Below are 26,353 nucleotides of genomic sequence, written 5' to 3' on the forward strand. Positions count from 1 at the left end.
ACGTACTTTTACGAGCTAGCCTTGTCCCCTAGGAGACTTTATTTCCTGAGGCCTGTTCCACCTGAGATAATCTATGCTATGACAGAAATCCTTATTCCCTCATCTATTTAAACTATGTCACATCCCTGGAAGTGTTTGAGGCTGGCCTGGATGGAGCTCTGAGCAACCTGGTCTAGTGGAAGGTGTCCCTGCCCACGGCAAGGGGTTGGAACGAGGTGATCTCTAAGGTCTGTTCCAACCTGAGCCATTCTATGACTCCATGGTTCTGCAAAGCAGGATATACACAACCCTGCCAGTTATGGCTAAAGGTCCAAGTAAGGAAAACATCTCTGACAGTTCTCCAAGCCATTTATTATCACTTTGTCACAACCACTACAGAGTGGTGCAAAATAAAATCAAATAAAACTTTCAGGAGTCCAAAATTTATATAAAAATAATCAGCAAGTTAAAACACAGTTTTCCTTCCCCCATTTCTAAAGGAAAGAGTGAGAACACTATGCAAAAATACTTCCCCTCCTCAAGAATATGGTTCAATTAGAACATACAGTAGAATAACACCACTGTCATTACTTCAGCTTTTCAAATTATTCACTTCCAAATCAAATGGATGTACTTTTACCTAATGTATGGGTACAAACATCGCATCAGGGTTTATCCTAAAAAGTAACTACTTACAATGTAAACAGTACCAGAAATAATTTGAAGTTTGAATCTTGAATTTTAACAAGCAAACATACAAGATGATGCTTTTTAATCTTTTAGCCACATTTAATAAAAGCTGATATGGCCACTGAGGTGCTAAGATCTCTTGTACAACAAACTAAGAAGGAATTATGTAAAGAATGTTTAATTGCATCTAACTGCTAATCAATGTCTCTCTCTGATAGCTGTTGGACCAACATATCCAGTAAAATCATGATGCAAAGCATAACTTTTTGTGTCTCCCATGCGTATTAGGTTTAGAGGAATTACATAACAGTTCAAAAGACAGCACAGATTTCTTCAGAAGTATTGAAGAGATAGATTAAATGAACTAAGCAGTCAGAGCACAGTAACTTAAAAGTCTATTTAAAGATACCTTTAAAAGGTTTTAAATAAGCCAAGTCCTTTAGACTGTCCTTTACAAAACAAGTAGTTACACCAAATCTGTAATCATTATTTACAACTCAAATCCTTGTTTTGCACTGAAAATGTTATATATGGCAAGGAAAAATATTTGACAGAATATATACAAACGCAAACCTGACAGGAGAGTAAGTCTTCAATCATGATTTACTTCCTTTTAAGATTTTGAAACTTTCAGATTAGACTGTGGCTTTTTTAAACTGTTTTAAATAACCTTCTGGTCTGACTGCTCTATTAAGTTGGCTTTGAGCTGTTTTTGCTTTTCCTAGTTTCCCTAAATGCTCTTGCACTCCACCAGCCTATTTCAGACAAGTCTGTAGGGCAGAAGGCTCAAACCCAATACAGAAATTTTATAAAAACAGCGGGGAGCATCAGTTGCATCAGGCACCTTGCTGCCAAGGTGAGGAGAGTTCAGTCCCTCGAGGAAGTGCTGGGCTTCCCCAGTCCTGCCAAACTGCAACTGCAAACAAGTCAAACAATGTGCAAGTCCTTGTTCAAGAAGGCCAAGCACAAACAGCAGAGGGCACATGAGAAAGCTGAGGGCATCTCATGGGAACAGAAGGGAAAAAAGCAAGGATGTAGGTCATGAGGAAATAGGTGGCAATGGCTGAGGAATACTTGCTGCATTCATGCTGGGTTTAATCCCTCAAACATACAACAAAATCCATCAGAAACCTATTGCTCCTTATGCACTGAAATCTTCTAAACTAGGCAATTTAATGTCTTGTTAAAAGTCTATTTACTTTTCCTTTATTTTACTTGCTAACACTTCAAACACACAGTGAAGTAAAACACAGGAATTTCAAAATCCCCATCTTTTTCCAGGCATGTAATTTCACCAACTTCCAAATTAGGACTTGGGCAATGTTCCCTGGACAAGGAAGTGAACAAATCCTTGAAGCATCCTCAGCAAAATCCAGAGAGTGGAGGCTAACTTGAGCAGCTCCGAGGAGTGATGAAATAAAACACAATATACACAGGTATTTATACAACTCTTGATAAGCAATGCACAATAAGGAACAAACTAAAATTTCGTCTCTGCTGAAACTGGATGGAATTTATGCCATTGGCTAAAATTTGGTTCCAGGATAGTTTGCTCTTTTTTTCCCCACACCCTTTATATCTTGCATTTTAAAATTTATCAACATCAAGATAACAAGATTTTTTCCTCAAGCCTGAAGTAAACAAGTACTAATTTCTGTATTTAAACACATGTTACTTAAAGGAAGTGATCAGCTTATGGTAGTTCCTTCACAGAGATTTTTCTGTCTTAGTATAGTCAGAGCTAACTGCTACAGATTAATATGTGCTGTAACTACCTGCTCCCACAGGAGAAGAAGCATTTTCTGAACTATTTCTTTTCAGTATGTGCAAGTCAATTAAAGCAAACTAAGACTCTCATTCACATGCTTTAAATTAGCTAATAAACAAGGTAAGAGTGAATCTTAAAAGAAAATACATCAACAAATGTTCCTTATGCCAAACCAGTTGGGACAATGTGAAATTTTAGGAGAAAATACTGAAAACTATTCATTTTAAGAAAGCAGGCAAGAGTACTTTCTTCATATCTTCAGAGAAATGTAGTCTAAACAATACAGAGAATATATACAACTGCCAGGCAACAGCAACCTTCAAATAAGCTTATTTCAGATGGTTTTCACACATTACAATGGTAGCTAATGCCATCTTTTCTAGACTAAAGAACACTTAGACAAATACCATTATCACCTAACCTACCCCCATTAATTTAAACACACAAAAATTCATATGGACTCTTGTACTACATAACTTTTCTTAAATTAAGTTTCTACTACTTTATTGATCTTCAGAGCTGTTAGATGAACATTGTCTAATAATATAATCTTCATAATGCCCTTGCTTTTTAATGCATTTTAGCATTACAGAAGGTAAAAAAACCAAGTATTTCTCTTTAAATCAGGAAGAGGCATCTGGGAGGGCCACTGCAAAATACACTCCTTAGCTTTAATTCTATAAGCGTGCAATGGCCATTTTGAGTTGGAAATTAATACCCTGTCCACAAATTTCACTTTTTCTGGTCTCCAAATCTGCCTTTCCAAGCTGAAAAGCTATCTCTCTTCTTCACAGCACAAGCACCATTCATTGTATTACACTCTAGCTCCTCTTAACTCGTTATTTGGAGGAGGAAAGAGGGAAAAAAAGAAGGTTTCTCTTATCCACTTAATACAAATTAAGAACTTCCATTTATGATGCTTTATGGGGCGTATTTACCTCCTACTTTTTTCATTACCCTCATCTATTCATCTCTGCCTCACTATCCCTTCATCTTGATGGACTTCCTCCATCTTGGAGGTGACTCAAAGTTGCTGCTCTGGAAACTGTGGAAACAAACCAAGAGTCAGAAAAGCAGCCCTGGGAAGTCATAAAATCAACAGCTGCTAGTTGCCAAATGCCAGACCCAAAGTGCTTTTCACTGCTGCTTGTTTGAAACAATATTTGGGCGGTCAGAACAAGAGCAAAATTCAGGATTACAGGCAGGCGTGCTATGCTGCTGGAAGTTTCATATATCAAGCTACCCCAGACCCATGGACTGAGGAGAACGAGTAAGGCTGAAACATGAAAATGCTTGAAAAGACATGCTTGTTCCAGTATTTGGAACAAAAGCTAAACACAGGTATATCTATTCTTTTGCAGTGAAGAGATAAAATTACAATGACAGGTGGTAGAGTAGTTCAGTAAATTAACACACCTGCTTACTTTCAGCACTGGAAGTTGCCATCTGAGAAAGGAGCAAATTCTTCTGACTGCTTGGCAACAGTTCAGGACACACCTTGTGGTGGTTCTTCCCCAAGAAACTCTGAGACAGGCCAACTACAGATACCTACTGAAGAGCTTCTGCTCCAGACTGTTGAGGTGAAACACTCGCGCTTGCTAGGAAAGTGAATGAACAACTTGACAATACTGATTTTCAGACACCCCAAGAGAAGCCAGCAATGGTCATGCGGATCAATCTTTCCCTGCCAGTGGCTATAAATATTCCCTCTGGAACGCGCTCAACTCCTACCAGCGCAGTGGTGGAGCCAACTGAGACCAGGAGCCCCTGCTTGTGCAGAAGCACCACCAGGATGTGGTGAGCCCTCCCCTGCCCTGCCACCTCACCTAGGGAAAAAACACATGAGACTGAGGCAAAGCTCAGCTGCACAGCTTCTTTCCATACAAAAGGAGCTCGAGGCAACAGAAACATCTGCACTCACCCCTACTCCAGTGCTTGTCCCAGGACAATGTAGGGGAACGTGTGCCACCATCCCAGGGTTTTTCAGCAGCAGCATCACCCATATGACCAGCACAGCCAGAACCATGCCATCAACACACTTTAGGATGCTGTAACAAACACAGACTGGGGCAAGGAAGAAGCCTCAGCCAAAACACTGTCAAGGCATAGCTGAAGGGCTTGGTTTGGGAAAAAAACCAACAAACCAGCCCCCCTCAAAAAACCCCAAACAACCAACAATAACAAACTCCTGCAAATCAGCTGCAGGAAGTAAATTGTGTCCATTCCCAGCAAGCTTTAGGGACACAAACAAACACACACACTTGCAGAATTCATAGTCAAAGGTGCACAAAGGCCCAATCTGTACAAGCTATGAAGGCACCCAATTGACATGAATATTTGTGCCTGACCACTGAAAAATCCTGTAAAGTTGTAAGGTAGGCACATAACAGAGCTATTATAGGTAGGGATTTGCAGCTATTTGGCAACAGTGACTATTTAAGAACTCGAATAGGTCATTTCCCAGGTCATTATTTTAAAAATAGAGCCCCAGGTCTGCTGGAGGCACTAAGTGCAGCAAATGTGATTTGATGCTACGCTTACTATGGTATATATTTAAATGCAGCCCTAATGTGGTGCTTTACAGAAGTGTAACAAACATCACATCCCTGGCTCAGTTATTTTTTAAAGGGACCTCTTAGGTTAGAATTGAAGTCATGCACTTCAACGAAACAATCAAGATCCTAGAAGTTAAATGCCAGTTTACAGTTTGTTGTGACATCCAGGATGAAAAGACACATCCTGGAATGAACTGCTACACTGAAGAGCAAGTAATGTCATGAGGACAAATTCATGTGTTTCAAGACAACCTGGATGAAGCCAGACAGCCTAATGCAACTCCTGGTTACAATGCTAAACAAGGTGACTAACAACTGACATTGTCATCATGCAGCTGGCTGTGCCATCAAATATTGGGCCACCAGTGTCACTACCTAGTTTTAAAAAGGACTTCTTGCTCAGAAATACTTCCAGTCATTATGCTATTGCAGCGCATTGCAGTCATAAGCCCTGCAGTAACATTAACAAACAACAAAAACCTTCACAAAAACAGCTGGAAGCCTTGCAGATAAGGTAGGGAAATTTCTACTTGGAACACTTTTTGGCTTTGTATTCTTCATTGATTTTACTTTTACCATAGTTTTACTAGAGGCTATTTAACTGGGGGAATGAAGACCCCTGCCTTACATGTAAAGCTCACTTTTTGTTACCACACACACACAAGTGATTCTTATAGAATGATAAAGACTACAGTGGGAAAAGGTTGTTATGCTAACAGCTCACAATAAAAATAAGAACTAAAAATACCAAGCATGCCAACATGTAAGTGTAAAAGGCAGCATTACAGTATTGAAGCATTTCACAATTCCCTATACTTTGAGCTATGGATAAAGCACTAATAATTACATGCTCTTTTCTTTCTTTTAATAAATCTCTCTACGCTTGTTGATTGGTTTTCCAAAAAGCTGGATGAGTTTGGATGAACAAACCCACATGAAATAAGGAAAAGTTCTCACTATGCACCATTGCTGCCTACCAGCAAGAACTAAAATTAACCCTTAGAATTTCTAGCATATTACAGAACACTGGGAAACTGTAGAGATTGCAAAAGCATTTTAGTCCTGCTCATCTCCCAAATCTAAAGACTGCTGAGAAAGAAGTGGAAGGTGGATAGGATAGGAAGGAACGAAGGAGTATTAACTTAATTTTCAAGCAATTCAGTACGAATTTCAAAGAAAGGACTTGGAGGGACAGGTGGGGTTTTTTTGGCACAAGAAAGAACAATGACTAAAATTCAAGATATTTTTGGAGGCAAGTGAAAAATTGCACTTTAGAATGAAATTTTTATTAGAACCATTTTAGAGACCAGCAGATAAAACAACAAAAATGGAAAGCACAACTTGTAAAAGGGTCTGCAGTAGAAGCAAGAGACATTTCATAGGCCTATATACAAAGCAGTCTCTCTCTCCTGCTGACACATAGAATACACGTTTTATGCAGCTATCCTTTGAAACAAGAGGTCTCAGTGCACTCTAATAATGCAGCTGAGCCAATCTATTAGCTCTCAGCTGGCAAAAAGATGTCAAATGGGATCAGCCACCTTCCCCTCATTCATGAGCTCACAACACTTCTTTGCTTTTACCTGGGCTTTGCTGCTTTCTGGACTGCACAATACTGCTGATTGCACTCACTCACACAGCAGGAAGTTAACCTGCCAAAATCTCTTGTCAGTTGATGCTGAATCGGCAAATTAAACAGTAAACTGTGAGAGCCAGGGTATCCAGGGACAAGAGCAGGGGTGGGGCTGCTACTTCTGGCAGCAGCCAACAGTATGTTCTGCCCTTGTTATCTTTATTGTGCCATACCTTCCCCAGACTACTCTTGGTTCTGCCGCTTTTTCCTACCAGGAAGATATGCAAGAGTTGCTACAATACATACTGAATAGTAATTAATGGGAAAAAAATTCCTGAGAGCAGGGAAGGCTTCAGGAATGTGTTGAGGTGGGGTTTTTTGTTCCTTTTTAAGAACTCCACAGTTAAGCCAGCCAGCCACTGAGTTTCACACTAGTTCAAACACAGTGAGTTTAAATATACAGGTTATAAACCTAATCTGCCAAGAGTTGATCATGATCTCAAAATCCTTTTGAAAACATTAAACCTTGCCTAAATGACTCAAGTCCATAAGCAAGGTAAAAGGTTCCTCACTATTGTGCTGAGAGCCAAATCTGCTCTCTTTTGCACTAGAACTCAGAAGGAGCCCAGGCAGTACCTTGACTGAAAACCTGAAGTAGTTAGCAACAATCAGCCAACACACTGTTCTTCATTTCAAAGGTTTTTCATTTTGCTCTTCATTTTTGGTTCTCTACTGTAAGAAAACTTGGTTGTTCCCTGATCTCCATCAAACCTCCAGCTTCCCTAGTATTTCCATGATACAGCTATGTGTCAGGTATATAGAAAGAGTTCTTTGTGTTCAAAATTAATGACTAAAGGACAGTAAAGGCTAGCAGAATTAGTTGAATTAGAAGGACTGCTGCACACAATATATTAAAGTTGTAAAGAGAATTTAAAGTCAAATTATTAGGCCACACTTACCTCTTTACTAAAAGCCAAGTAAATAAATTACAGGTTTATGTCTAAACCACAGCACATCAGAAGCAGTAGCTGATTTTCTTTTTTTACAATTATTTCAAGTTATTAAAATGCTTTTCTGGCTTGAGATCTCATACTTCCTTTTAAACTAAATGGCAACATTACATGGATTCTTTTTTTTCACTTGCAATCAGATTACCCCCTTTACATTGAAAAAGCCCCTTTCCTCGTGTAATTAATGCTGAAATCTCAAAAGGCGTAGAAAGCACAGCAGCCATCTACAAAACATTTGTATTTCTTTAAAAAGTGGTATTTAAATTTACAACCAAATTCAGCCCCTGAGAATTACATTTGAGATCTCTGGAAACCTTTACACTTCAGTACAGGATAAAAACTGAGGCAGCTGGTACAGATTTCAACCAAATGCACACACATACCTATACTGGAGGTATAATCGGTGGCTCCAAAGATCAACTCTGGTGCCCTGTAGTACCGAGAGCAGATGTACGACACATTGGGTTCTCCACGAACCAGCTGTTTTGCACTGGAAGGGAAACAACAGTATTTCAGCAATGAACACTTCTACAACATTGCTGTGCACACTAACATTAAGCTTTGGTACTCTTCACCTAGTCCCCATTCCCAAATGTTGAAATACATGTTCTTCTAAGCTGATGCAAACTGACTCCTTGATTCACTGTGAAATCAGTCCAACCCATCAAACATCTACCTTATACTTGGGACAGCAAAGGAAATTCTGACTACAGTCTAGATGAAAAACAGGGTCAAATTTTTGGCTGCCAGTTGTCTTTTGCCAGATAGAAAGGCTTGTTTACAGTGGAAAAGAGGGCAGAAAACAGTTCAGTCAAATGTAGTCACCATTTAAGGTTCAAAACCTCTGGATACTCACAAGGACTGAGTGGAGTATTTTTTTCTGTTTGGGTTTTTTGTTTGTTGGTTTCCTTTTTTGTTCAGTTGGTTTTTAACTTCCATCACAATATTCTGCTCCTTTGCTACTTAAGGGAGCATGGTCTTTGCCATTTTATTCATATGTTAATGGTCCACAATTAACATGAAGGTTTCTCTTATACTGTAATCGATCAGCTCAAAAGGATCCAACCTACAGTATTGCCTCAATACTTCTCTTTGGAAGAACCCAAGAAAAGAATGGACCACAAGACCACATTACTTTGGGAACATGACTCTATGGGCATATTACACTTCTTTCTTAGTTAAGAAGTACAAGACAAAAAGGAGCTGGAAGACAAAACTTCCCTTTTGGAAATAGGACATTCACCTAAATAGTACCAAACACTGCAGAGTGGCAAGCCAGTCAAATCCAGTGTTCAGCTCTCCAGAGACTCCTCCCAGCCTTCAGTGAAGAACTTCCACCACCCATTTAAAAAATCTCAGTCTTCAGTTTTCTATATAGAAACTACAGTTAACAAATTCCCACTGATAAAAAATAGTAGATATTCCCTTTATGCACTGTCAGTTTTGAGCTTCAGCATGATTCCTACCTTCCTCCAACGCTGGTGAGGTAGAGCTGAGGAGGAGATCCCAAGGCACCAGCCATGACAATGCACTGCTCGAATAACCCCCATCTGACATTCCTATTCTCTATGGGCAAGCAAATTTAGCAACAGCAGCTTCTGTGACCTCTCACACATATACCCCAACTATTTTAGTCTGCAAAGTTACAGCACAATCTAAAGATTGAACTTTCTCAGAGAGAAATCTATGCCCTGTCTCACAGTAGATTGCCAGAATTTCTGTATCAGTTCTAAGGTGGGGGCTGGACTCTAAAGGTGATTCTGAGCGGATATTGGAAATAAATGTGCCTTTGGAAACTAGAACATAGATGTCCACTGTCCAAGAGCTTCAACTGGAAGTGCTGCTTCTGATTTTCAGCCTCTATGGTATTTGCAACATTAAGTGAATTGTTGTAAATGCAAGTAGACTGTCTAGAGTAACATCAGCCTTTTTAAGTTACAATGCCACCATGCCTGTCCTCTCTTGCCCAAACACACTTCACTGCAATAACTGGTTCTGTTTTTCCATGCTGCAGTATTTTCCCTATGTCATGGTGTATTTATTTCATTTTTCTAATATCTGCAAAAATAAGAGGCGTAAAGTTTAATTCTCTCCCTCTTAATATTCTTTTCCAGCTCTTCCCTGCCACTCCTTTGAACTCACTTTGGGGGGAAAATAGAATATCAGTAAATCCTCTTTTAAGATACAAATAAAGACTTTCTAAGGGACACAGAATTTCTTGGCAAAGTTGCATCAAGGTTCCCTTTGAAGGAAGATCTTTTCACCTGGTTTCAGGCCACAAATGTGCTTACCTTCCAAAGTCACAGAGTTTTAGAACAGCTGTATCAGGGTCCAGCAAGAGGTTCTGTGGTTTTATATCCCGGTGGCAGATCCCAAAGGAATGGATATAGGCTAAACTCCGGAACAGCTGATACATGTACAACTGGAACACAGAAATACCAGTCAAATCAGGGTAAACAATTAGTTTAGCGCAAACCCTTATTAGAAGAAAAACAAAATCACTGAGAGAAAGACCATACTGAATGCCTATTAGGGCTATGAAGGTGGGCAAGGTATTTGCATACCTTCCCCACACGCCCTTTGCTACATATACAGACATGTGGTTCAAATCTTTTTATGTGTCCTTTGAGACAGCATAATTAGCATAATTCCAGAGAAATAATTGTGCCAGTTTTCCAACATTTGTAAATAATGGCAATCATAAAAAGCATACACAAAATAAAGATGTTTCAGTTTGCTCTACAAATCAGCCTCTTCACAGCAGTGATTCCAGGTTATTAAAAAACCCCAAAACAAACAAACAACTAAAAAATGCCCCACAAAATCCGAAAGAAAACCCTTTAGTTAGTGAAGCTATATTAAATGTTGCCCAAAGACAAGGGTAGTGTCTCAGCCTGTCACTGAAGTGAATCTCCCAGTGTTTCTTGCTGAGGGGATAGGGTCATTTTAATTTCAAATCTCTGGATAAAAGCAGAAGGCAAATAAAACCAACTGTTCAGAATACGTTTATGCAAGGCACAACAAACAAGTATGCAGAAGGAGAGTTTTCTCTGCCCACTTTCCAGGGCTGGCTAACCCCTTAGCAAGGAAGAACACAGCAAGGGGAGATATTACAAAGCCAAGAACTTCACAGGACAAGCTTACAGGGCAGGGGGAGGATGTCCATCTTCTGGAGTTACACACTTTTTGTTATGGATAATAAAAAGCTGCTGGATACAATTAAGGATGTATAGCATATACAGTCACAAAGGCATGGAAAGCCCTGCTTTAAGGTTGACAAAAGGCTGCCAGATTATTTTTTATTTTTGTTGTGTCCCCACAAGTTTCCACTAAAAACCAAGCTACAGGCAGGACACTATACCAGAGATGCATCTCCAGACTTTTCTTTTACAAGCACATTTTCCACAGTTCAACTTTAATGGTCTATATAACCAGGTGCAATTACTTGATATTGATATCAGGTCATGTTTGCTTCTCTTTCACCATTATCTTTGTCGTCACACTTTCTCTCCCCCTTGTTTTTTACCATTTATTTGGAAGGCAAGTAGGAGAGGGAAGAGAATTGCTTGAATTTTGGCTCTAGGCCTCTGGTTTTCATACTTGTTTCTGAAAACCACAACTCTGCACAAAGAAAAGCAAACAAACATTTTTTCCGAATTGCCTATTCTAGTCCCTTAAGTATGTATTGTGCAAGTGTATTGCAAAATAATGCAAAAGACTGCCCTAACTTGAGGGGTCAAGTCAACACATGTGGGATTTATAAAGTATGCCTTTCATCCCCACACAGCAAACCCAAAATTTCCAAGGACTCCTTACAGCAGGTTAGAAATTACAATTAAAATTTAACCAGAAGATTACTAGAACAGCTTCTGTGCAGCTTTAAGTCCCTTTGTTACCCAGGGAAAAGCAGCTCTCTGCCTGCCTAGCTATCCATCAGAAATGAACAAATAGGTACGATCTGACCTTCGTGTAGCAAAGATGCCTGGAAAATTGCAAAATCCTTAATGACATTAAGGTAATATGATCTTTTAAAATATATAAAAGCCTTGCCAGAAAAATAAGAATAGCTTTACAGACTACCTGGAACAGGAAGTCCCAGACATTCTGCAAGATGAAAGAGTTGAAGCAGATTTTTCTCTGGAAGTGTAAGGAAAAATTTTCTCAAGTTCCCACAACAGAGAGCAATAAGGGAAAGAATACTGACAAAAGATACATAAACAATTTATCAAAAGCCAAGCCTACAGATTTTGGGGAGCATATAACGTGAAGACATGATGTTCCACCAACAGACCAAAAGAGAGAGACCTTGAAGTCTGCTGGATGATAAAATTCTGTGCTTTCTTAAAAATCAGGCAAAAGTGATGCCTATTGCAGAGACATGTCATTTACAATTTAGTTATGGCACAAAACTTCATTACTGAAATAATTACTGTTTGTAGCTTTCACCTTTGAAACTTTCATCTTCTTTCAACCAAATTGAAATTTTTTCTTAAGCCAACCCTTACATTAAGCAATATACTTTTAAAGAGGAGTCTGGAGAAATCAATATGCATCAGGAAATTTTGTTGGTAATTTCCATTAAATATTACCTGTGTGCCATGTTAACAAGTTAATGCCATGTGAAAACATCATCATTCACTAGTATGTGGATTGTGGTCACCACAAGATATGAAACAGAACTATGAGGCCCCAGATGGGTCCCACGTTGGACAGCAAATGAGAAATTTTATTTAACTCCTGTGTAAAAGATGTAGACAACTTGAGTAAGGTTTTGAAACTACAATGTGCACACAAGCACCTTACCCCACGTAGCTTCTGAAGACACAAGCCAATGAGTTTCAAGTAGAAACAAAAATGTGCCTTTCATGACCACAACAAAAGCACATGAACTCTTATTCATATGCCAGGAAAAGGGGAAGATAACAGATTAGAGAACAACCTCCTAACATCCTCTTGCAGTTCCTGACCTTTGTTCTATTATGTCTTCACCATCTCGGGAAACTGAAAGCTGCTAATCTGGCTGGTCTCAGTCATCATCTAAGCTGCTTCAAAAACAAAACACTCCCCCCACACTCAGTCTCCCCAACCCATTCCAAGATTTCTGTAAGGTCAGAAATTGGGAGTGGTGTTTAAGTCTCAACCCTCTATTCTTCCTTCGTAATAACAACAAGTAATTCTAATTTTTTTTCCTTGCCTCAAGATCTATTTGCTTCTAAATATTTCTGAAAATTTACTATTATGTCAGAAAAGAGTATCTACAGTGTATTTCTACAGTATCTTTCTTCACCTAACCACATCTGTCAGTTACCTACCTTGACATAAATCATAGGGAGTGTCTGTTTGGCCCGACTATAATGTCTGGCAACTCTGTATACTGTTTCAGGAACATAGTCCAGCACCAAGTTGAGGTACACCTCGTCTTTCTGAAAGAGAATAGAGAAGAAAAACAAATCAGCACTAGATTTGAGGCATGAAGTACAATCAAAGTGTTCAGAGAAACCTAAAAAGAGAAAGTTGTGGACATTTTAAATATCCACAAACCTAAAAGATGAGAAAGCTGTGGACATTTTAAGTCCCATCTTTAGTGTGTGAACTGCCATGGAACTATTTAGGTTTTGCACTCGTGCATTAATACTTTTGTCAAACTTATGTTTAAGATTATGTTACTTGTTCTGGTCTCCAGTGTAAGATATTTTCTGATTATAAATGGAGACAAGGATCTAATTGTTCTGCCCAGTCAATATTTTCATTAAGAGAGTATTTCAACGTAACATCTGCGTAATTAGTTAAAAGAGCCTATTAACTCATTAGTCCCTTACCTGCCAAAACCCAAGAAGTGCAAATTTAAAAGTTTAAAACTCAGCCCCCAACAACAGCACATCAAAAAAAGTTCAAACAACCATCATCTTTTAGAAATGTTACTTTGATCTGACTGAATTCCCAGCTATTAAGAGATTAATACATATTAACCATTTGTATACAATAAGCCAGTGTTAACATTTGTAACCATTCTGTTTACAGGTATTTCTGGGTCTCAGTTATCTCCAACTTAAACATATGAACTTATTCATGACAAAAGAGAAGAAGCCAAAACCAAGGTCTCAAGTAAAATTTTTAATATCTAGGATTAAGTTAGAAGTTCATGTGAACATAAAACAGAGAAACAACAAAAGTAGCTTTATAATAAGGTACTTTGTTACATTATAAAGTACCTTATTATACACTAGCAAAGGAAAGAAGGAACAAAGAGGACTTAAATAACAAAGTATTGTAATCATATAGTGACTAACTACAAAACTGAGAATTTTCAGCAGTAAAACAGGTCTTAAAGAGACTTCTGATATTTTAATGCAGTCTTCAGTGCAAATCCTACCAGGATTGTGAATACATTTAATGGTGGGGAGTGGGTAAAATTAACTAGATCAGCATGAAAAATTATTTTGAAAGCTAGTGAATTAACTAGAAATAACCTCTCCTTTGCCTGCTATTTTATCACCTAGAACTTTCTATAGAGAAAGACAATACATAGAGAATTTACATGGATGGAAACAGCACAGAGCTCCCAAGTCTTCGACTGGAGGCCCTTGTCAGAAGATCCACTGGCTATCTGTATCTTAATACCTAAACCCAAACCTCATCTAGCTACAGCAATTTAATACTACTACTCTACTGTGACTTGGCCCATCACTTAAAGCAGAGTGAGGTGTGTTTCTCTCACAGTGCTCTGCTATCGTGCCACAGCAAAGAGCAGCAGAAGTCTGCTACATGGTAACACACAGAGAAATACACACTTTGAATACATATGCAGAGAAACTGCTGGCTTTGTGTGTTTTTAAAAAAGTTCAGAATTCAAGATCTCTGTTCGCCCTTATTTGACAATAAAGGCTTGTATTTTCAGGACATTTTAATAGATCTTACCAATGCCTCCTAATAGACCAAGTCACCTTGCATGGCCCTGCCTATGTCATTCTTCCCTACAAAAAACAACCTCTTTTCTTAATATTATTGCTTAAATGACAGTGGCAATAGCACAGCACCAAGCAAATGACAATGGCCCACCAACTTGTATCTATCTGGTCTTATCAAACACAGACAAGGAACAGCCTCCAAGACCCTGCCTATGCTGGTGCTTCTCCCAGGGCCATCCCAGGAACTGGGAACAATGTGAAGGCTTCTGGGGACCAGTCTGGGGCGAAGAAAATTTTTGAAATGGATGAGAAGGGACAACTACCTGCAGTGCAGATGAAATACTAGACAGCTCTGGAACTCCACAGACGTGCAAATATATACAAGGTAAAAAAAAAACCAAACCACTTGTATTTTAGCACTTTTCCTGCAGCAAGGAAAGTTCTTCTTTCCCTGACTCTCACTTCAAGCCAATAAAATTCATCCACCGCCTCGTCTTAGGTCAGAGCTTTCAAGATTTAGTTATAAAATACCAAAAATAAATGTTCTAAAAAATTCAAAGTTAGCTTATGCTGGTAAAGCAATCTGTAAACTATGAGGGAAAACAGTCACATGAATATGAATGCTGTTTGCTACAGTGTAGCTACAACCTGATGAATATGCTAAATGTCTGCCTCTCAGAGGATGGGAATGTCTTACTGGTGACAAATCACTTCACTGAATACTGTTATTGAGGTTGGTGATTTTGATTCAAGGATTCATGTTTCATGTATGAAAAAGATTTACATGAGAAATTAGAGGGGAAAAAAGAGTAAAAATTAAATTATAGTGATGTTATAATCCTCTCATAATACAAACAAAAGGATGCATGCAAAACAGTAAAATATATGATAAGTAAATCCCGTCCACACTACTTCACAGCAGTGAGTTTTGAGAATTACAGAACTACTCTCTAGTTCATATAATCTTTGCCTCCATTTTTATTTCCAATTTTACATGCTATTAAAAATGGGACCAATTCAATAGCATAACACAAGCACAAAAAACCTTGAGGAATTTGCATCTTTAGAGATAGAGGTTTCACTTCTGAGTTTTGATGCCAACCGCGGTACCTGAACAAACAGCATGTGTTTTGCGTTGTGCTGCTCCTGTGTAAACGTATATCACACAGAACACAAAGGCACATGAACACCTTTCCCTGCCTCATCAACTATCAAGTTTTGACGTACCACTTGAGGGACCCAGAACTCCAATATGCAGCTATAAAGGCAAGGTCTATGCCATTGGCCATGTAAGTAGAGGCATATTCCACTCCTACGACATGCAAATGACTCCAGAAGTTCTCTTAATGACTGTTATAATAAATTAAAGATTATTCAAATGTTTTGAGTGACATCCTCCTGATGTCATCTGGCACTGGTCTGATAAACATACAGGAAAGAGTTTTCATGAGCCCTGATCCTTCTCAGTGAGCATGAACTGGATGAAAATAATATCCAAGTTACCTGGATTCCCCTGAACAAGATTCAGGACAAGCTAGGAAGCAGTCATGGCTTGACAAGCTCTGAGCATGATGTAACCTGGTTTGCCTACTTCATGCATTCCTCCTAAACACATATTTTTCCAGTGACCCAGATGTATTGCAATAGGAAACAGGGTTAGCTCAAAGAGCTTGCCAAATGAGGGCAACAGCTCAAGGATCAACTGGGACGATCAAGGCTTATCTTTCCATTACAGGGAACCTCACCACATATTCCACAAGCGACTTGTTTCCATTCTGCTGTTTAAAAACTGCTGGTCTGGGAACAAAACAAGGTAACCTGACTGTCACAAGCATGTCTGAAATTACCTACAGAAAACAGAGGAAGCTGCAGCATATGAAATAGAGAAAGCAAACATAAGATGTCATTAAATAACTCACTTCTCCTTAAAGACCTTGGGCTTACTAGCTTTCTGTGGCAGGTCAAATGTTCATGTGTATTTGTATTCTCCTGTGCTTGCTCCTAAGGTTATAACCATGTACAGTTCAAAATAAAAAAGGGGAAGGGCAGAAAGCCAGATCCTGAAACCCAGAATCAAAGTATTTAATCAAGATTTTGACCTCAGCAATGCGGCTCATGTACCAGCATCAAGTGCTAGAAGATGCTTTTTGTCACTTGGCAGATGAATCCCCAGTTGACGAACAATGCTCCAAAATGAGCCACAGCGTGATGCTTTGCCATCAAATTGCTCTGCACCTCTCAAGAACCACCAATTCAGGCACTGCTTCTCTTTGGTGGGAAATACTTAATGCAAGTGAATACTCACATAACCTGTACCATAATAAGAGGCATGAGAAAGACTAGGACACAAGAGCCAAAACGTTTTAGCAACTTCATTCTTTTTCTTGTGCCAGAAACTGGAGACAAAACAGGATGAAAGTACATGAACATTACACACAATGTGGCTGAGGACTGAGTAAAATTGAAAACATTGCCTTACTGACAAAGGAAAGGCTAGAGGTGTCAAACTCCATTTTAAAACTCTTGTCTCTTTCAGTCCACATAAGTAATCTGTTCAAAGCATCCTCCAGTTGTGCTTGAGGCCAATATAAAGAAACAGCTATTGAATTAAAATAAAGCAATAGGTATTGAATTCAAAGATTCACTTTTCTAGATTGTTCCTTGCAGTGATAGTTAAAATATTGCTTCTCTGTGATCACCCCCTATCTCAACAAATCTCAAATTGATCAAAAGTGGTTCCTACAAGCTTTTGTTAGCTTTTGTTTTCAATTATCAGACACACTCCTTTTACAACATGCACATATAAAGCAGCAACCAATATTAAGTCAGTCACAGTCCAACTATTCCCCCTATTTACCACCATGATGATAGAAGCCAGGGAGGTCATACATGCCAAACACCAAACTGACAGCAAAAGGAGAATTTTTACTCTGAAAATACGTCATTATCTAATAAGATGTTGGAAGTATTCCTGAACTGTCAAGGCCTATATGGAACCTAAGGAAAACTTCTCTGAATATCAAGTAATAGGATAAAAAGGTTAAGAAACTATTCTGGGTACTCTTTCTTCTACGGTGACCATATTTACTGCTCAGCATTTGGAAAAAGTGATGAACATGCTCATTTCAGTTTTCATCTCCTGGCAAATCAGTAACAGCATGACAGTGGTACTGGTGTTGTTTGGAATGGGTTTTTGCTTGTTTTCGATGGACTCCACCTGATCAGCTGTATGAGCATAACTGAGAGGACATGAACAATACAGGAGTTTCTTAAACTAACTTTGCATTAGGAGAAATAAATGTGAAATTACACTTGGAAGAAACTCACTTCATATGTCTACTCTAGCTAAATGCACACAGACAAGCGATACGCCTAAAATTAAGTAATATGCCTCCAAAATGTACTTCTTGTTATTAAAATTATCCCAAGGCTTCAGTATTAGGGCTGTATGAGGTAAATAAACCAATCCGTTTACCCAGGAGGATTTTTTCTTTACCATATGACAGCACCCCACTGATGATGTTTCAGAGGGAGGTGCTGCATGAAGCAGTTAGTGACAGGATGCAGCAATGCAAGGGTTCTGTCAAAAAGCACCCGAGGGATTTACCTGTGAGTTGGAAAGCAAGAAAATGCCTTTCAGCATTTCATGCGGACTATGCCTTTTCTGAGAGTGCGTTATTTGAACACTGGAGTGTCAGCATGAGGTAAAATATGCCCTTCACCCTGATGTAAGCATCTAAATTTAGACAATACATAAAGTTCAAAGTTTTTGCCCTAGATTTAAAAAAAATGTTATTTAACTTTTCTTAAAGCCACAACCAGCACACACTTCACACTCCTTTATCAAGCACCATGAGAGACCCACCTCTTATCTTGAAGGCTGACATTGTACATTAAGGATACAAAGACTTTAGACATACTTTCAAAGACAAAGCAAAAATTTGCAGCCTTCCTACTCTAAGTGCTGAGTAGACATGATACACAAGAAATATTTGAAAATGCAAAATATGTGCTAGCTGACCTTATTTGTATGAAGGAATGGTGACATCCAGTGGCCACGTGTGTCTGTTTTTACTTGCAGTTTACAACCACATCTATTTCAAAACAGCTTTGGCTGCCACCAAAGTAAAGGGAGTGCAAGCGTGCAAGCCTAGAGATACAGTTACAGTTTCAAACACATAAATGCAAGGAAGTAAGAACAGGTGAAGATTCAACTTCAATGTTCAGAAAGAAACCAATACTTTCTAATAGTACCGCAAATACTGGGCAAAGTATCTTCTTTTCTAATCCCTCACTCTTCATGCCTGAGTTTGAGAACTGAAATCTGTACCAAAAGTTCTGTTCCTACGCCTACTTGTCAAAACTTACCAAGTTGCTCTGTAATGCTCATTACTCTTCAGCAAAACACAGTCAGTCATGTGTAGGTAGGACAGTTATGTAGGTAGGAACTGCCAAGTGGGTCAGCTGCGATGGCAGCATAAGGCCAAAAGTCAACCTTCCCAATAAAATTAGTATTTAAGAACTTTCTTGGGTCTTGTTTGAAGCCAGCTGATTTACATTACCTACCTTTGATCACTGAAAGAGTAGAGGGTCTTAGGTGATGCGCTAAAGCATTCTTTGTCAGAAGAAAAAAAAAAAAAAAAAAAAGACATTTTCTGACCTAGTTTTCCCCTCTAAAGAGCAGCTACTGTAAATGAAAAGGTCACACATTAAAATAATTTGGGAATCCCTGATGATTCTTGTTTATTTTATGCCCTGTGAATTCCTTAAGCTTATAGATGTACTTCCAAGGAGAATTTCTATCAAGTTGGAAACATCTGCCCAAGATATAAAATGCAGGACTGAGCTATCATCCTTGACATAAATGATCTGTGGATATTTGAACCCCAGCTCCCAAGCAGGGACTGTGTCATAAACTGGCCGTAAGTCTGTTGCAAGATGAAAATTAACAGATGATGTTCGAATCACTGGACTGTCCTACACACCTCGTGATGAAACAAAAAGCAGAGTCTTTGGAGATCCACTTGTTTTCCTGACTGTTCACTACCTTCCAGAGTGAGTATGAATTTCTGAATCAGGATAAATCCATGACAAAAAGGCAAGACAATACACAATAATGGTTCAAACTACATGCCTGCCTCAGGACAAACAACACAAGGATGGCCTTCCTAGTGGCCATCCAATACTGGGAAGATGAGAGCAGGAGCTAGAACTGGCAGAGGAATGACTCAAGAACAGAAGAATGACCAACCAGATGTACTGGATGGCTCACTGGCCATCCGTATTTCATCCATATTTCTCTCTAGAGAGAAATCTCTGAGCTGCCTATTTTCACTGCATGCACCTCCCACTCTAAGGATCTAGCCACTGCTGCCTACTCCGCTCTTGTGAAGCCCTACCACAGGCAGGCAAAACTGCTATTTCTAATAACAAAATCTACTCAAAATCAGAGACTGCTCATAACTACAATGAAGGAAATTCCCAGCCTGTTGCGAACCCTAACAGCAGTAACTGATAATCATTATATGATGACTGATGCCCTTTCTGAAATGAGCTTGGCAGGCCTCAGGCAAGGACTACAGAGATACCAACATCACAAAACTCCTCATAATTGGCATTAATTGCTTTTTTGTTGACAATACACAAGATCTGCCAGGGACTGAATGAATGGTAGTTACTAAATTCATCTCTAGTGATGGCCCTTCAGCACATTACTAGGTTGGTGCAAAACATTTGCATAGACTGTCAATACAAAATTGGGCTCAAGGCTCACTTAATTGCCCTTTTTATGCAGTAACTTTTTTTTTTTTAAGTTCAATTAGGAAACCAAATGGTTCCCATTTTAACAGGAACAGAATGGATAATTCTTACATGAGGACTCATCTGAACACTCCTGCAAGAAATAATGGTGATGTTCATGCCTCTCTGAAGGTGGAGAACATAATAGGGATACAATTTGCAAATCAGACAATTGCCCCTTTCTTCCAAACTTCTTCATTGCTGTTTAATCCATTAGCTGACAAAGCCCACCAGGTAGTGCACAGAAGCTTATAGATGCAGCTCAGCATGTATCTCCTGCATGTTTATTTTAAACTTTACACTAAGTCCATGGGAGTAAATTTCCATCCTGAGTCTTCATGGACTTTTGGCTACATGCCCTTATAGCTACAGCTAAATAAGACCTGACATCAATTAAAGCAAGCAGAAGGGCCAGCTCAGCCTCCAGAAAAGTGTCAGCATATTGCCTGTTTGTGATCTCTCTCTGCTTCCATTTTTGCTCTGACTCCTCTGAATACTAAGCCACCTTAAGGAGGAAAAACTAAAGGACACAACTGCAGGTGCAATTACTCAACAAAAATTGTATTTACTTTTACTTTGATTTGATGCAGAAATAAATCCCTTCAGTAACTTTTCATCCTCTTTTGGACAAAGGTATGGCTCTTCAACACTCTGAAATATCCATACAAGAAAAACTGACAGTTATGAAATGCCACAAAGATCTAACCAGAAATAGAGAGGGATAAAAAAAGGTGGAATTAGGAACTCATTTCAGGTTTTACATAGCTGAGTAATTTTACTTGACAGCCACTGATTTAAGAAGTTAGGTCATTCTGTAAAACATCAGGGAATACTCTTAGCAAAGGAGTCAGAGGAATTATTTCCTATATTCATGTTTGCCCTGCCTGGGAACATGGCTTGAAAGGTTCTCCGCAGAATTAGGCTAGAAAGGACAGGTGGCAAGACCATCCCCACTGCAAAAGTAAATCAAGACCTACATTTCTGTATCATGCTACATGCAAAGCAGTTCCTGAAATTAAGGAAATGTAGAAAAAATTAACCCTGAAATATATGCCTTCCTAATACTGTCTGATCTGCAGTGGAAAGCTGACAGGCAAACCAGGCATCTTGTTCAAGATCTTATCCTAAGGCATAATACCAAAGCTATCAAACAGTGGAGCTGGCTAATCCTAAAATCTTGCTCATTTTCTCTAAGAATTACCTAGAAAACTACAAATCACAGAAATACAGCATGGAAAAGTCTTGTGGCTACTTTCAGAAGAAGAATCTTTCATACACCATTCAACCCATTATTTGGTTGTATTTTCTCTCCCTCTGGCTCATTCCACCAGATATAATTACACATTTTAGATTACTGAAAAGCACATTACAGCTATGAAAGTCAGTGCCCTGTTATCAGATATCTCATACAGCCTCAAAAGAAGAAAAAATCAGAATCTACTCTGATAAATTCATTAAGAAAGAGGCTTTTGAAAAAGCTGGGTTATCTAACAGGTCTGACAAATGTCTGTAAACTTTCAAAAAGACTGAATTGAGGAGGAAATAGCTTATAGAAGCAAGTTGAATGCCAAGCCTGTCAACTGTCATCTTAATATAAATTATGTACCTTCTTTGAGCTCTTTTAGACTAGAAATTATTAGTCAAACATAATTAATACTTCGTACTCAGAACAACTTTTTATATCTATATATACACATAAAGGTATAAATATGTATGTATGTATATATATACACACACACTTTGCTACATAAAGGCAATATAAGTCCAAAGATGCTCAGACAAGAGGGAGTCACCCAACCACATAAAAGAAAGGAGAAGAAATCAGTCAAAGCTGTGTTTGATACACGATTTTCATGCTGCTATGGCTTGATGGCTTTTGTCAAAAGAAGGAAAGAAGTTTAAGCAAATGGGTGACATAAAAAGGAGAGTTCATCACAAGAAAAAAGAAAAGATAGGGAGCTCAAACCCTTCAACCAGCTCCACACAGCCTGCAGAAACAGCTAATGGAGAGCTCCAAATCTCTACAAACTAGTGCTACAACTTGGACACAGCTAAGGAATGGTCTTACTAGCAAGTGGTTTTTAGACTTGTTTTTCTATTTCATACTATTCCTGTTTTCCAATCAAGAATCAAACCTCCTGTTTTGCTAGAATGAAGCCAGTTTTAAGGTTTCCCAGTGTCTAAAAATACCCAGCAATTGAAATTATCTCAAGTGATTGTTAGGCACATGGCTCTCAAAGAGTGCCAGTCTGACAAGATACAGAAAAATCCTGAGATATCTCTAAATCAAGACAGATTCAAGCTTCTTGGAGACTGGAAAACCCCCCCCACCAAAAAAAAACAACAAAAAAAAAACCCCAATCCAACAAAACAAAACCAACAAAAACAAAAAAGCTAACAAAACCCCACAAAACAAACAAAAAATCAACCAACCAACCAAAAAAACCCCAAACCCATCCAGAAAGAGAAGTCTCTGGGCTTAGGGATGCTGGTGTCAAGCACCAGGGAAGAAGGGAGAAGTCCAAGCAACATGAACAGATGGAGTAAACACAGTGGCAAGCAAATCGTTATGCAAAAGAATGCTTGATATATAAGTATCAAAATTTAATTAATGAGATCAGCAGTAAAAGAGTTACCTCTGAGAATTTCCCATCGCTACCAGACTTAATTATCACAAACACAGATTAATGGCAGAGGATCATCAAGTTCTTCACAAAGACTGTCAGCAATTGCAAGCCTAACTCATCACTACACCACCACATTTTCTGCTATATAATTCTTGGATTTTTATATTACTCTTCCCATTGGACTTGCCTTCAATAATCAGTTAATATAAACCTGTGGGGACATACCATCTATGTCTGCAACTGCTTCCTAAACATCCTTCCTGGTTACCAGATAGGACATTACACTTTCTCCTTCTCCACCCCACAGACAGTTTGATTATGAGGGAAATATGAAGGAAAAGATGCTATTGCTTCTCCAAACTGACAAAAGCATGACAAGAAATGTTTTCCTTCCTTCCCACATCAACTTGAGAACAGCAACTGTCTTCTGTCTAGAGCTTTTCCCAAACAGCAGACAAACTCCAGCCCCTTTCCTCCTAGCAGAGTACCAGTCTACTACAAGGCAAGAACAGCAACCTATTACACCCCGTAGTCCATGGAGGAAAACCTGTGGCAAGCTGCTGTGCTAACACTCAGCTTGTGTTTGCTACAGCTTCTTCTGCAGGTGTTTCCTGAGAGCTGCAAGAATGGGCAGGAGTCACGCACACCATCACACAGTTATCTCCACATGCTGCCACCTACACGGAAATACTTGCAAGCCAATTATGTGGCATTTTGTATTGAACTGCAAGAGACCTTGCAACCTGAACTGCAGCATTACACTGCTGATGTTCTGCTGGGTGTGTGCTGGCCTCAGGCACTGCTTCCCATTTGTCCTCTTTTGCAACAGGGCAGCAGTGGAAATCTCAAAGGCACAGAGCAGAGGCATGAAGACCAAGGAGAAGAAAGTAACGTGAAAGAAAACTTCTCAGTGAAGCATAAAGATTCATTGGCCATGGATAGAGACATTTTTAAAAGCTACATTAGTGCTGCCAAAAATCAGCCATGAGGAGTTGAAGCAGCAGAATGGAAATTCCAGCCTCAAGCTCAACTTCATTTAAAGATTTCCAAAAGAGTTTTTCTCAAGTCACTGTTACACAAAAGCTCCTGAGATAGTGATCTGAGCAGTTTTAACACTCCAATGTTTGCAGGAGGCTTTTGAAAGCCCTTAGATAAGGCAGTTGTCTCATTTGTCCAGGAAATTCTACTTCAGTTAAGTTACAAGCTGTTTTAAAAATCCCAATGAAACAACCAACAAAAAATCCCAAACCCAAGCCCTCCTCCACAGCATTTTCCTTTTTGTACGCATGCTGCTTGAGGAACTTCTGTTTATGAACAAAATACAGCTTAAAAAAAACGACACTGCACTACCAACAAAACATACACAGCTGAAAATGCTTGTTAGCACCATCCAAGAGGAAGGAAGGAAAGGGGAGGTTGATTAAAAAAAAAATTTTAAAACCCCTGAATTATATTTCTCCTTGAATGCTGTAGCTTTGCAGGCTCTCTTTAGGCACAGGCAAGGTACAGGGCCAGGTCCCCAGCAAAACACCTCTCAGGTAACAGCAGATCTCCTCCAATCATCCCCCTGTGCACAGCACAAGACAAAAGCAACTTATCCTGGAGACGTCAGCTCCTTTTCTGGCTCCAGAGAGCATGAAAGGGGTGAGTTGCCTCTCCCAGTCTGCTGACCCACTTCATGAACCTGCAGTTAACAGCCTGCCAGTAGCTATCAGCTCTCATAAACAGCCCTTTATAGCACTGTGGACAAGTATATCAGCTTCTGAAGACAGTTAAGGATGCAATCTCCTTTTAAAAAATGGAAAAAAATGGCAGCATTTATATAAATTATCTAAAAATTATATAAATATTTGTAATGATATATAGAAAGATCAGAGAAAATTTAGAAGGTCATCTAGCTCATTTCCCGACCTCACAGCTTACATTAACTCCCACATAGACCACAATGACTTTGCTTTTACTCCATGAATAATCCTGCTTTAAGGATAAGGTTGGATCAGATGCCATCTTGAAGTCCATTTCATCCTGAATTCTCCAATTATTTGTAAAATGCTGATACATACTTAGATAAGGAATACATTATAATTTCACATTAAAACTAAACCTTGTAACCCCTTCTTAAAAAAAAACAAGGGCCTTTTAAACCTGGACTGAATGAAAACAAATGTCAGTATCTACTTCTTGAGAGTTATTAAGTCCAGCTATTTGCTCTTTCTTCTGGAGCACAAACATTCTGTCAAATGATACAATCACATGATCATGTATTATTCTTTCCTTTGGGCTCTAAAACTCAGCCTGTACCTGGAAGAGATGCACAATGAAGAGGGACAGAAGCATACAAAGACTGGTTCTGGGAAAAGACAGATAAATGCTTTAAATCTAAAATGCTTAACAATGAATCCTAGAAAACACGCATATCTGCATTTATAGAAAGGTAGTCCTAGAACACAGAGCCCAGCTGTGATCCTTTAAATTAAGAAAGAGGCAGTGTACATGCAAATCTACTGCAGCCTTGTTGTATTTTTAGTGTAACACTACTCCTTACAGACCACACACTTCTATACTGAAAAACATCTGCTCCAGCATTGGAGCACCATTATAGAGTTGGGCACCATTAAAGAGTTTGCTCAGTAGTAAATGTCTGATATCTTCACATTTCTGTCTCCAGACATTCAGACAGTCCAGATATACCCCAGACAGTTACCAGGACACATTCCTTTGTTTTTCATTCTTACCTTCTCTCCACTAGAGTAGAAGAAATAACGCAATCGGACAATGTTACAATGATCCAACTTTCTCATAATCTGGAGCTCTCTGTTCTGAAACAAGAGAAAAGCAAACAATTAGAAAAACTTTCTGTGGAAAAGGTAAGGTACCATTGTGAACACTTTACCATACAGATACATTAGTTGACAAACTAAAGAACAACTAAGTTGGAAAGGCAACAGCTTTCACATGTTTATTAGTATTTATTGCAATTGCTTTGTTATTGAGAATATTGCCAACTTTGACTACATTTTCTCTTTAAAATAAACATCCACAAATCCATCAAGTAATTCAAGAATTACCTATTTGCATTACCAAAGGGTCAGTGGTAAAAGACAAGAAGACATTAACTTTTCATTTTTATTTTCTGATCTTATAATAATACAATATATCAACCAGAGGGACAGGAAGCCTAACCCATTTGAATACTATAAAAATAATGCAAACATTGTGAAAGCAAACAACATTTCCAGCCACATGCCCACACTTCTTTACAGTGCAAGAGAGGTTTGTAACAGATCTTTTTCTCTACCATTCTTTTTGCAATACCAACATAAAGCACCTGAAATTGATTAGGTAACTCAATCTCCACTTTTGTTCAACCAAGGTTAAACCAGTTTAGACAGAATAATAGCATTATTTTCCCATTTTATATCAACCTGAAAAAGCTGTTAAAAT

At 38.8% G+C, this 26,353-nt stretch overlaps 1 protein-coding gene across 2 annotated transcripts in view; it reads right to left on the bottom strand.

Annotated features, from left to right (window-relative positions):
- GSK3B (glycogen synthase kinase 3 beta) overlaps positions 1 to 26,353 on the bottom strand; it is a 142,954-nt gene that overhangs the window by 38,008 nt on the left and 78,593 nt on the right. For both annotated transcript variants that reach the window (XM_053936528.1, XM_053936529.1), the window contains exons 3-6: positions 25,645 to 25,728; positions 12,888 to 12,998; positions 9,867 to 9,997; positions 7,959 to 8,065 (exon numbers count right to left, since the gene is read on the bottom strand). In XM_053936528.1, coding sequence (XP_053792503.1) covers positions 7,959 to 8,065; positions 9,867 to 9,997; positions 12,888 to 12,998; positions 25,645 to 25,728 — 433 coding nt within the window. The remainder of the gene's footprint in view (positions 1 to 7,958; positions 8,066 to 9,866; positions 9,998 to 12,887; positions 12,999 to 25,644; positions 25,729 to 26,353) is intronic.

The sequence above is a fragment of the Vidua chalybeata genome, chromosome 2 (assembly GCF_026979565.1).
Source record: "Vidua chalybeata isolate OUT-0048 chromosome 2, bVidCha1 merged haplotype, whole genome shotgun sequence".
In the NCBI taxonomy this organism is placed as follows: Eukaryota; Metazoa; Chordata; class Aves; order Passeriformes; family Viduidae; genus Vidua; species Vidua chalybeata.